The 13490-nt window shown below is 40.2% G+C and overlaps 1 protein-coding gene across 15 annotated transcripts in view; it reads left to right on the top strand.

Moving 5' to 3' along the window:
- clasp2 (cytoplasmic linker associated protein 2) overlaps window positions 1-13490 on the top strand; it is an 83279-nt gene that overhangs the window by 31256 nt on the left and 38533 nt on the right. For all 15 annotated transcript variants that reach the window (XM_042505934.1, XM_042505935.1, XM_042505939.1 and 12 more), the window contains exon 8: window positions 9117-9257. In XM_042505934.1, the coding sequence (XP_042361868.1) occupies window positions 9117-9257 (141 nt within the window). The remainder of the gene's footprint in view (window positions 1-9116; window positions 9258-13490) is intronic.

Below are 13490 nucleotides of genomic sequence, written 5' to 3'. Positions count from 1 at the left end.
ATGATTTATGACTGTTAATTTTGTACAAATGATCATAATTACGATATGGTCCATGACAGCCCACTCTGTTTTATCTTGGATTTAGCCTTGAAGAGTAGGTTTCCTCCCACATTAGACCAACATTTCTACCTGAGTGAGAGCAGAAAAAAATGCGTTTTTTTCGATGGATGATAAATCTGGATGAGATACAATGAACATGGCTGAGCGAATGCTTTTTCTCTTAACTCTAAGAACTAACAGTGTCGCTTAATGTCATCTAGTATGGCAGCACAGTTTTAAACTGACCAACGGTTTTAACTCTTGTGCTTGCTGTCTAATAATAGTTACTTAGTTTTTATTTGCTGTGTCATGCAGAACATTTAGCTCACCCCAAATGGAAAATCAAGACACTGCTATCTGTCAACAACATTGGGTGGCTTTGGCTCAGTAGGTAGAGTGGGTCGTCCACCATTTGGAAGATCAGCAGTTCAATTTCAAAGTAGTGTGTCGTGGTGTCCTTGGGCAAGATACTGAACTCTTCCCCATGGCAGTTTCATCGCTGTGCGAGTGTGTTTATGCTGAGTAGCAGGTGGCATATGTAGTCTAAGTAGTCTTAAAAATTTAAACTTATTTTTTATAGAGATGCCACATTGAACAAATTATCTCTGTCAGACTGACATACTGTCCAGTTTCAACCATGAAAGATGGAATTTTAACTTGAAAATGAAACTCTCTGATAAGACCAAATAAGTGAACTGTGGCACAAACTTCACATAATAAAACTGGTTAACACAGATTAATGAACTTGTTGGAATTGACAACTCTGTGCGTGCGTGCGTGCGTGCGTGCGTGCGTGCGTGCGTGCGTGCGTGTATAGAGGAATAAAGCTTGTTTCTGGTAAAAGTAAAGCCAGTGAATGCCGCTGGCGCCGTACTTAATGTTATTTGGTCCCCCTAAAAATGTGCTGTGTGAATACAAATACACACACACACACCTACCTACACACAAACACGCCCAGAGAAACTGACCATCAGTAGCAGCTTTCATTGCTTGCTTAGTACCTCAGTGTTGACAGGGACTGACACACACAAATACACTCACTCACTCACTTGCTCTCTCCCGCAGACATGCTCATTCTGCTTCAGTGCATCTCCAGCTCTGCAAAGGAAACCGTGACCCCGTTTCCAGGCTAGGCTAGTTGCCATGGCAAAGCTTTCCTCTGAATATTATGGTTTATCCCCTTTTCCTGACTTAGAATTGGGACTCAAATTATACCTGTGTGTGTGTGTGTGTGTGTGTGTGTGTGTGTGTGTGTGTGTGTGTGTGTGTGTGTGTGTGTGTGTGTGTGTGTGTGTGTGTGTTTTCATTAAAGAAGCTCATTTTCTCTGAGCTCAGTTGGAAATGGAGCAGTCTGTCTCCTCTTAGAGAATTCGGGCTGATCCTGAAGTTTGTGTGTCTCACTCTCGTCATTTCTCTGTCCCAGAAACTGCTGGGTCTCTGACACTGAAGCATCTGATCATCATACCAGATCAGTTAATATGAAATATAAACTTAAAATTGTAATTTGTGGAATTATATAGCACAGGACTCCTTCTAGCCTTTATTTTAATGTTGCTTTTATTCCTCCTTTTTTTGCACTAATTAGTGACCTATTGATACACAATCAAATCAGTGAGTCTCTCCTTTTATCTTTTATTTACTTCTAATAGGGGTGGGTGATCTGACTCTAAAATATTATCACAATATTTTAGTGTGGTTTTGCAATAGTGATGTTCTTGATGATATTACTTTTTTATGTATCCTTACATTACAGCCGGCTTATGACAAATGACTTAGCAGCGTAATTTCCAGTAGTCATATGCTCCTGCCTGGAGGCGTACGGCGGAGAGATTAGGGAGAGACGCTGTGCTGCTGCCTGAGTTTACTCTCAGCAGCTAGTTGCTGAAACTTAAAAGTCCAGGACTGTCCCTAAAACATAGAGCTCTACACCAGTCCTGGATGCCCAGGCTTATCAGTGCCACTGATTCCTGATGTAATGGTATATAACGTCATTACGTCAGCAAGTCTGGATATTGCCATTATCTCGATATGAATTAGAGATGGACATTTTAAGTAATTTCTATATTCAAGTACTCACATTAAATTATTGCTAAGTACTTGAAGACTTGCAAAAAAAACAAAAACAAAAAATGCTTCAGAATAGGGTTGTAAATTGGCCAATGGAAGACAAGTGCTATTTGAAATTAATTTATTTAATATCCAGGATTCAATTAGTCTATTAAACTATAAACTGATAAACTCAAAGTCCACATGATTAAGTAAGTGAGTAGCTATCCTTCTGTCGCTGCCATTAACATTACATTACATAGGTTAGACACAGTACTTAAGAACCGACTCTGTGTGTGTGTGTGTGTGTGTGTGTGTGTGTGTGTGTGTGTGTGTGTGTATCATGTTGTGATTTTGGAATTGTTGCCCCTGCGGCAGACGCAATTTCTCGACTAATCGCTATACCGTAAAGCTGTGGTTCCCAACTGGAGGGTTGCAGTGCAAAAGTGGGTCGCGGGTCTGTTCTGCATGGACAGTAAGTGACTTGTGAACATGTCAAGTTTGTAAAAACACACTTCATTTTGAAGTAATTTTTTGGCCCAGATGTTTCATTTTGAAGTGTAGTTTCTCTTTTTTCTTGCAGTGTTTTATTTCTGTGTGTTGAGGTGTTATTTACATTTTGTGAAGTAAAATTGAGTCTGTAATCATTCATTTTTTGTGTGGACCTTGAACTAATGATAAAGGAGAAATCTGGAAACCCTAACTGGACCAGTTGGGAACCACTGTCCTAAAGAGACAGTAATATTACCTTTTTGTTCTGCATGTCTACAAACTTCAGTTGGACGCAGTACGTTTCTACAAGAATAGCTGTGAGTCTAATAGTCTAGTTTTCTGTTGACACACATACCTCTTCTAGTTTACTTTGGAGCTGGTGGAGTCATGGGCTTTTTAACTGTTTTTCACTCTAGCTGTTGCAGCGCTGCTCATGTTCTTCTTTTCACTTGTAGTCATCCTCATCTCTCTGTGTGTCATCTTCTGCATGGGACTCTGCACACTGTCACATGGCTCTGAGTGGGACATAGCCTGCTCCCCTGCAGATTACAGCAAATCAGCACAAACACAGACTTCGTGTGTAGTAAATCTAATTCCTCAGAAGATGTCTGGTTATGCTCTCAGTCCCATGTTGAGATTTTCAGCAGTAATATGTGTGATGATGTTTGCTGCAGCGCTCCAGCTGATAAGATGTCTCAGTGCTTTGACACAGCTAAACTGATTGGACATTTCCTCACTTTATGTTACTGAGATTAAGAAAAGTTTGCATAGGATAATAAAAAGAAACTAAACTAGCAGAAGTGCTGTGTGGGCTTTCGGCTCTAGTGGTATAATTAAGTGTAGCGTGCCATCAGGTGAACTTCTGTGATCAGTCTAACATATTAAAGCATGTAGTGTTGCCTCACTGAAAGGTTTTTTTCCCCCTAGGGCTGTATCAATTAGTGTCAAAATGTCAAACGAAGTAATATAATGTGACAGATAATCAAAGCTTCATTTGAATTCCTAAATAAAAGCTTTGAATTTTGAAAATATGATGTTTGGTAAAGCCCTACATCTTCCTGTGGTGTGAGATTGTCTACATCTTTATTTCATTACCAGGTAAAAAGAAGCTGCTTCTAAAGACAAAGTGCTGATTTATATGTTTGGCATATTCAAGTTCAGCTGTTGGTATGCAGTGTGCCTGTTTTTATTTAAAGTGGTGGTATTTTGTTTGCTTTACTTTGATTTGAAAGTGTACTCAATTAGTTTTCGAAATTCTTTGTGTACTTAAGTAAGTTTAAATCCCAGTACATCTCCAGAGGGTCATAAACATTCACCGTTGAATACAAATTTGGTCACATGATTTAATCATACCTGTCCAATCAAGGAAGATTTGAGGTGACTGTTATTTGTGAAATGCTATTGATGCACAAATGCTCTTGCTCTAATAATGATGTTGATGTTTTGTTTTCGTTTTGAGCAATTTAAAATTAATGACAAAAATACTATAGTATACAGTGCAGAGGGGGGCAAAAACAGTGGGCTTATTTAACCCTCTGAAACCTGAGCAAGTTGGCTTGATTTGTTTAAAAAAAAAAGGGAAGAGATCAGCAAACAACATAAGAAAAATGACACAACACTCAACAAGAAAATTGTAAAAATATACAATAAAAAGAAATAAAATAAAACTAAATTATATGAAAATTTGTTTAAAAAAAAAAAAAGAAACAAAGAAAAGAAAAAAAAAGCAACCAAGGCATCAGAAATCGCACCAATTTGCTCAGGGTGAAAAGATTTAAATACTTGTGAAAGGCATCTGAAAGCAGCACAAGAAAAGTGATGTAGCTCATCTTTATCCCGTCTATAATTGAGTGTGTTGCTGTGTCCCTCTGTGGTTTCAGCTTTATAGGCTGGTTTGAACCACAGAAAAAATTTGGCGAGAACAGAGCTGGTGCTGCCACCTTGTGGTTACAACAGAATAATTTTTTGTGTGTTTGTGTTCACAGATCCTATCTGACTTTTGCAAGACTGTGATCACATCTGATTGTTCAGTAAATCTTCCTCTTTCCTTTTTCCTTGTTTTCTTTTATTAGAGGGACAGAGAAGCAGAACAAAAACTGCATCTGTTTTACCTCACTTCCCCCATCTCTCCCTGCATGTAGATTGTGTTTGTTTGTTTGGCTGGGAAAAACTCTGGGATTATTCCCACACAGATTAGGGATTGACACACTGGGGCGTCGGCGCATGCTTCTATGTTTTACTTGTCTGTAACTTTACTACTGGTTGACCATTTCTGAAAGACTATCAGAGCTGTATATTTAAACCAGTCGTCCTCTCTCCTCGTTTCACTCCTCTTTCTGACTCTTCTGAAATGGAGAGAGGAGGGGAATCACGGCCTGGAGTTTCCATGGCAACACTGCCTGGTAAATGGTAGAGCTGATATATCTCGGTGTGTGTTGGTGTGTGTGACTGTCTGTAAGTGTGTGAGATGTTGTGCCATATTGTGTTGTGTCCTTGGAGACAACTAATGCTGAGGAGCCTGTCCTCCGCCATCAAACCAGGATCCATCCTAATTTAATAAACTAACATGAAGTCACTGAATAAACAGTAAATCCAACTGTTGATTGAGCTAAATTGTGTGTGTGTGTGTGTGTGTGCGCGCGTGTTTGTGCGTGTGTGCAAGTGGGCTCACTGAACATCTTTTTTTTCCCTGTTTGCTGCTCTATCCATTTGAGAAGCTGGTCTGCACAGGTTGTCATGGCAACAGCATGTGTGCAGTCTGCTTGCTGCAAGGGAGTCTCTATTTCTCTCTCTCCCTCTCTCTGTGTCTTTGTGTGTGTGTGTGTGTGTGTGTGTGTGTGTGTGTGTGTGTGTGTGTGTGTGTGTGTGTGTCGCATTGCTCTCTCTGTCTCTGGTGCTCTGCCCTTCACCTCGAGACATTTACTCCCCTGGGGTCTGACTAGACAAAAGCAAGGGATGCAAATCTTGGTAACAATAATGCTAATCAATGCTAAGACACTAGATGCATGACCAAGTATTACTAATGGGTTCCTGGGTTTTGTTAGAAAGCAATGAAATTCACATCTGGTTTCTGTGAATTCATTTATTTCTGTCAGTGTCTTTATATGTAGTCAATTTTCACTGTTAACGTCAATGTATTTTTTTTCCGCACACATCTGACATTAGTGTTGTAAAAACTGATTTACAAATTTAAATCCATTCTGAATATTTGAAACGGATTTAGTACTCCATAGTGGCAGTACACTCACACTAACTCTTTCTCGCACAGTTGTTTGCTACTAACCAAGAAAAGAAAAGTCCTTGGTGTCATGCCATAGCTTTGTTATCTCTATCTTGTAATTAACAGTGTTTGACATCAGTGACAGTTTTCCCTTGCTGTATTGAAAATGGTGTTGAGTATCGATATCTTTCAATGTATTGTATCGAAATTAGAAACTCCAGTATAGTGACAACACCATTTTATGTATTTAAGAATGTCTCTCATAATTGTGTTTATTATGTTATGAAGGCACTTGAACTCCCCTTTACCCTTGAACTTTGACCCTGGGGCTGACCATTAACAGTTATTTCGGACCCAGGTTTGCAAGATGATGTGCTGTTATCTGTCAATTGAAAACAAAAGTATCACTCACATGATATGATCTGACATTTTTAAGATGTCATACTTTATAAAAATATACAGGCATTTTTCAGTGTGTGCTTGTACTGAGATTTTTTGTAATATTCCAGTTCATTAGATTTTAAATTAATCAATGAGTATGAGGTTGAAGCTCACTTTAAGGTGTGAGAATATTTGGGGTTGTTTACATTCATATTGATTGAACGGTCTAGTGGATGTTGTGGCTCTCTTCATCTATAGCACCCAAATTTTAGGACAATGCAGCTGGGCTAGTTTATGACCTGACTTAATTGGGACTGAGAATATATTGTACTTGGCTTGCTGTGGACCAGACTGAAAGCAAAAAATCCCCAAAACAAACCAGAAGTGAAGATGGCAGCAGTACAGGCCTGACAGAGGTTCAGCAGGCGAGATACTAAATGTCTGCTGATATCTGAAGGTTGAAGGTTTAACTGCAGGGCTGCACATAACAATTATTTTCATTATCAATAAATCTGATTATTTTCTCAATAAAGTGATTAATCATTTGGTCTAAAAAAATATTAGAAAATAGTTTAAAATGTCCATCCCAGTCTCTCAAAGTCGAAGATGATGTCTTCAGATGTCTTTTTTGTTTGTTTCAGCACAGCACCCAAAGATATTTGATCTAACATGATAGAAAATGGGGAAGGCTGAAAACAGTATTCTCTGAATGAAAAATGACTTAAATAATTAATTGATTGTCAAAATTTGGGGCGATTATATTTTGTCGATCCACAATTCAATTAGTAGACTTGAATTGTTGCAGCTCTCCTTGACTGTAAATGATATATAGTTGCAGTGAATTTGTATTAAAATGATTATAATTTCTCCCCTGCTCATCTGATGTGGATGCAAACACCCTCAAATTGAAGCTAAAAGTGGGCACTCGAACCTCATTGTAAATGTTTTATTTCAAATTCAGTGTCCTGGACTGCAGAGTCACAACAACCAAATACATGTCATTGTCTACATAAACACAGACTGCCCTGTATTCGTGTATGTGCATCTGTGTGAGAGCTGGAGGGTCAGGGGCCTCAGATGGAGGGGTGTGGTCTCCTCCCCCCTTCACTCTCCCCACACGACCTCCTTTGATCATTGCTCCATCATCCTTTGTTCTTTTGTGTACGTGAAGAGGGAGAGAGTAAGTGAATAGTTGTGTTTCTTGTCTCACAGGTAAATATAGCAGCATAAAAAGTGTGTTAAGAGCTTGTTGATAATAGTGTGTGTGTGTGTGAGAGAGAGGGAGGGAGTAAGAGGGTGTAAGAGGCTGGAGTGTGTGTGTTGTTAATGGTAATGAGCTGAGGTTAGCTGGTCTGGCAGAGACACCAAGAAGCCCTGTTAATATTCCTGGGGTGTCTGTGTTTGTGTGTGTGTGTCTCTCCCTTTCTCTCCCATCACACACACATATTCACAGTCCTGCCTCCGCACTGGCTGCAACACTATGATGTCACCTCCCGTCTGATTGGCTGTGAGGCTGCTGAGGGAAGGAGGAGAGATGCTGGGAGAGAGAGCGAGAGACGGAGGGAGGGAGGGATAGAAGATAGAGAGAGAGTGAAAGAAAATGCCGGCACTTGTATGGGTGGAGGGGTTTTTGGACAGCGGTTTGAGTTGTGTGTGTGTGCAGCTTTAGCCCCACTATGAAGTGTGTCTGAGGTGTGTGTATGTGTCTTGGGGTACGGCTTGGAGAAGAGGGGGGACCCCAATACCACGCCCTCCCAGAAGCATGAGGCGACTTATCTGCCAGCGGATCTGTGACTGTGAGTGCGGTGATGAACCTGGGTGTGTTTGTCGATGCCTCTGTGTGTGTGTGTGTGTGATAAATGTTTGCAAAGGATGTATATGTTTGTGTTTTTACATGTCAATTTAACATTTACAGAGCTTGACACAATGGGCTCTGCAATCACTGTGAGCATATGTTCTGTGTGTACACACACACACAGCTGTCAGTTAGTTTTGCATGTTGACTGTGTGTGTATGTAAGTTTGATGTATGACTTAAGGTGTAGGGGTGGTGGCTTTGGCGCATTTCATAAAACGGCTGGTTGTCAGAGCGACTGGAGCGCAACTGCATTCCTATGCCAACAGTTTGATCTCCACAGTCGTGTGTGTGTGTGTGTGTTTGTGTGTCCTCACGTAAGTGTTTTGCTGGTAGATGCACATTCAAAATGCTGCACCAGTGTGTCTCAAGTTTCAGTGCTAGCTTTCAAGCTAGCTTAATTTCTGCTAGCATGCAGATTGAGAGGTTCGAGCTGCAGACATTTCGGCCAGTCTCACTGGTTGCACGGGTGGACATTTTGATTATTGGCTGTGTTTTTGGGGCTCTCAGAAGTGATAGTATGTATGTGCGTGGGTTTGCCTTTTTCTGCGAACCTGTGATGTGTGTGTAATTAGTATTGATTTAGTGACTCCTGACCAAGCTCCTTGTAAACAGCCTCCTCTGTCCTTTGCTTGTCTTTACCTTTGTTTTTACCGTTCAGTGTCTCCAAACCGCCTTCGTCTTTTTATGCTCAACATAAAAGGGGAAATAAAATGCAAGGTGTTTTTAGAGGGACCTGAGAGGTTGAATAATTCCTATTTTTGTTTCAAATTGTAGAAACCAAATTTCAATATAGTAATTGTGGGAGATGATGCCAATTGTTTTTGTAAAACTAAGAATTTTCTGTTATGATTTTGTATTTACTGATAGTTTATACTGGCTCTCATGCAGATTGTGAATAAACAAAAAAATGCTCTAATGTTTTTTAGAGTACTTCTGTGTTTGATTATATTGATTTGCAATAGTGTGTAAGATCAGTCCCCTCTTGCACTCTGGACTCGAGACTTTGCAAAAAGTTTGAACCATACTTTTCCTCGCCAACAGTGTGAATGGTAACACTCTTCTCTCTGTCCTCTCTCTACAGATCGTAGTTTTGAAGATGATGACAGTGTGGATGGAAATCGTTCATCCTCGGCCCAGGCTGCCTTCAAGGTCCCAAAGGTTCCCAAGAAGCCTGCAGAGTCCTCCGCTGCACGCAGGCCCAGCGCTACTGGTGGCAAGCTTGGTATTTAACTTACTGTTCATTCACACATACAATGAATGAAGGCGCACAGCTGAGTTCATCTGCTGAGACATTTCTATATTTAGAAAGTGTAGTTTATATCATTCATTCATGAAAAGAAGATGTGTGGCTCCTCTTGGCTAGTGGCAGATGAAAATAATCAGTATCATTAGAATTGGCAAGCCTAACTTTTCTCTATGTAGAAGTCTATGTGATGATGTTATTATTAAGAGCTTTTTGAATGCTCCAAGTCAGTCGTGACATACCACTGGCTGACCTAGAGTGCAAGTCTGTAAAGCATCATGAAGAAGTTTTTTCATTTTATTTATTTTACCTTAATTTTCACCAAGTCCCATTTTGAGATTAAAAAAAAAAATTACATGAGAGACCCTGGCAAGATACAGCATTTCACAGTATCCTCCTTTTGTGAGGAACTGACAGGGAATGTTTTCTGTTTTACAGACAGGAACTTGAATGACTTTCAGGCTGAAATTCAAAATACAAAACTGCATAACCCCAACACAAATTAATATTGTGTATTGTTATTAAGCTGTCCACTAGCTTGATGCTGCTATGAGGTTGTTGCTGTTATTCTTTAGAATTCAGGCGGGCACATTTAAAGGCTCGTACACACCAAACCGACATCAAAAAACTAGTGCCGACGTGAGGCCGACTGCTGCGGGGCCTAATGTCGCCTGTGTCTTGGCCAAAACGTTACATCTAAACACATTGCAAAGACTTCGGCCTACAGTGAACCAGCACATATGTTCTGCACCTGTGTGAGAAGAAATAACTCCATATCAGCGGGCAGCAGTAGTCTGTATTCATCATTATTAAGGGGAAGTTAGACGACCAACAGGACGCCAGTTAGCATATTAAAAGCATAATCCAATGCTGAGAGAACAAATGATAGTTACCGTGCGCCAGCAAACAGTTACACAAACAGTAACAAACCGTTTCCGTTCCCGATGGCTAAAAACATAATCTTACCTCGTGTAACAAGTTCGTTTTGATCTCATGCCTTCTTAAATTGTTTGCTTACTTCTCTCACTTCCATTTCTCTTCTCATGCACTGAGCTGAACTGCCAATCAGAGTGATTTCATTCACTGGCAGGCTATGCCGTCTCCGATTTAACATGCTGAGTTTTTGCAGGACACATCGAAAAAACTAGGGCAATAGGCACCCACTGACAGTCCAACATTGACCATTGGCTGACCGTCAGCTCGGTGTGTCAGGACCCTTACAGTTACTGTGTGTGTTTTCATACAAAATTATTGGGAAAGAACATTTTGTGGTACATTGCAGTTTTAAACATTCAGTACATTTACATGATTTTAGGAAAAGTGGAATTATTATGCTAGTCCAACAAATTAGACTTTTAAAATACATGTGAACATGTTAGTCCAACTGATATAAGACTAAATCAAATTTCTGGAAATTGGACTAACATGCCAAGATAATTCGGTTGAAAGCTGAGCTATTCCATCACGTTAACACATCAGTTGGACTGCAACTGGACTCGGCGTTCTGCGCTTGCTTCCCATCACTGCACCAGCCTTCCCCGGTGGTCAGGGATAGGGAGTGTTCCTTACTCCTCTGAAAAATAAAGCACAATCCAAAAACACCAGCATGGAAGCGAAGCAATGTACTGCTGTGGACGGGGCCGCAGCAAAACATATTTTATCCAGCTCGAAAAAAATCAATATTAGTTAAAGTGTACACTATATTTGATACTTTCTCCTCTTTATGTTACACAGCAGCCGATTTGAGGCAGTGGTAGACCAGCAACTTGTCTGTTCAGTGGAGTGAACTGACTGTTTTTCTCAATGGAGTCTAGTGTTTTTTAATAAAATGGCTTCAAAACTCCATTAGTGAGGGCTGTCTGACAGCATGGTAAAGCGGTGAAAGTGTTCTAAATATAGCGTAGGCTACACTTAAACTGAAATCGATTTGTTTTTTTTGGTTTTTTTATGTGGCCTAAAACTAACCAATTAATGCAGAGATTTCTCAATGCCGTTTGATTATATATACATGACGCAGCAGTTTTCTACCACAAAGTTATTGTAAATAAACAGCAGATTGGGATTTGGTCAATAAGCAAAGTCTGCATAAATAATATAGGTCAATAGCAACTAGCTGAAAGCGGGCATATCTCTACCTGCCGTGGTGTAGTCGGACATACTTTAATAAATTCATTCTGTGTACATAGCTCAACTAAACTGTGCATGGGAATGTACTGAGTGTTTTGGTATTTGACCCAGGTGTCGGCTCCTTAGTACCTCTTGTTTTGGCCTAAATGCATGTGCAACAGTTGAGGTGAATTGATAAAAAAATATGTCCTGCTAACCTTTAATACCCTTAAAGAAAATTCAGTGTAGATCACATTTTTCCAGGATGTGGGTGCAGCCTCAAAGTCCTCTGACCGTATATCACTGGTGGACACCGAATAGGGACAGACTATAAAGGCTGTAAGAAGAAGCGAGAGGACTAAAGTAAGAAGGCACAGTGATGCACTCTCTCTGTGTCTTGCTCAGAAATCTGATACAGTCTTATCTGTGGTGGAATCAGGCCTACAGTTTATATCATCCTTCCCGTCGAAAGAACCTCCTTCTCTCTGTCAAGCGTTACTCCTGCTGTAGATGGCTGGACTGTGGTGTTTGCTTCGTCTTCGCATGTATTGATTTTTCCTGTCTCTCTCTCGCTCTCTCTCGGAAGACAGTTATGTTCCCACGACCGTGCAGTCAATTTTCTGCTGCTCTCTGATGTATCTGTGTCAGCAGTGTCACATATATGTGCTCATACTCTTGTGGGTGTAAGTGTTTTACAAGCAAGCAGTCTGTCTGAGTCCTGGTACGTTGCTCTGTTGGTTGGAAACACAAGAAAGTGATCTCTTGTCACTTGGATCGTTAGAGTCCTATTGATCGTGAAGCTGCTGTTAGAGGCTGAAGTCAAGGGCGGGCTGAGTATTTTTCACACACAGAGCTCGACAGCCTCTAAAACCTCGACCTTGTTAAGTTTCGATGTGATAAAAAAGGGAAATATCTGGTTTTGGCTACAGATTTATGATATTAAACAACAAATAGCAGCTGTAAATATTCCTGTGTTTTTGTTTCCAATTTCATTCTTGCGTCTATGGCTTTTATTTTGCTGCATAAGGCTACTTTCTATGATGGGAGGCCCATTCTTTTGCATTTGCATTTAGATGACAGTACGCCCACACACTCTGGCAACACCCGACCGAAGATAGATATTTCAATTTTGCCAATTTTACTGGCACAAAAAGAGTCTAGAGTTTAAAACAAGTCCTCAGTCATATCTCAAAGGATGAAGTACCGGAGCATGTGTGATTTTTACAAGTGGTGAAAAATACTTTAGTTACAATTTTAGGTAAAATTAATTTCAGTTTCCACAGCTGTGAAAGCATCAGCCATCAAAATAATTATGAGTATTACTTCAACCATAACTGCTTACCTTGACAACGTGCCATGAGTTTTTCCATTTCATAAAGCTGGCAGTAAAAGCTAGTGATAGAGTGCTGTTCCATGTCCAGGCTGCCACCATGGTGCTCCCCAAAAATAACAGAGGATAGTGTCTACAGACCGTAAGCTTGCTACATCAATGTTCCCCAAGAATGTAAGGGCCATGTGCATGTACAGTTTTACATACAAACATGTTGAATAGCCTGATATGAAAGGCAACCCCAGGGAAAACATTTTTTCTGCCTTCCTCTCTGTTAATATCCAACTCTCCTCCACCATAGAGTTCCTGAAGATCCTTAAATGCCATTTAGTTCATTAATCCAAAAATAAGCCCGTAATGGGGTTAAAATGTCTTCAATCAAGATTTATAAATATCTTAAAAATGTGAAGACATGGGAAGAAGGAATTTTGTGAACCCTTTTTTTCTGTTGCTGCATTATAAAATTCCAAAATAACCGGTAACATCTTTCATGCGCCAGCAAACAGTTACACAAACAGTAACAAAAACGTTTTCTGTTAAAGAGCCCGATGGCTAAAAACATAATCTTACCTCGTGTAACAAGTTCGTTTTGATCTCATGCCTTCTTAAATTGTTTTGCTTACTTCTCTCACTTCCATTTCTCTTCTCATGCACTGAACTGAACTGCCAATCAGAGTGATTTCATCACTGGCAGGCTATGCCGTCTCCGATTTAACATGCTGAGTTTTTGCAGGACACATCGAAAAAACTAGGGCAATAGGCACCCACTGACAGTC

This window comes from Plectropomus leopardus, chromosome 18 (genome assembly GCF_008729295.1).
Source record: "Plectropomus leopardus isolate mb chromosome 18, YSFRI_Pleo_2.0, whole genome shotgun sequence".
Classification (NCBI taxonomy): Eukaryota; Metazoa; Chordata; class Actinopteri; order Perciformes; family Serranidae; genus Plectropomus; species Plectropomus leopardus.
The sequence above is the reverse complement of the archived record's forward strand: the minus strand, read 5'-3'. Positions and strand labels throughout refer to the sequence as shown.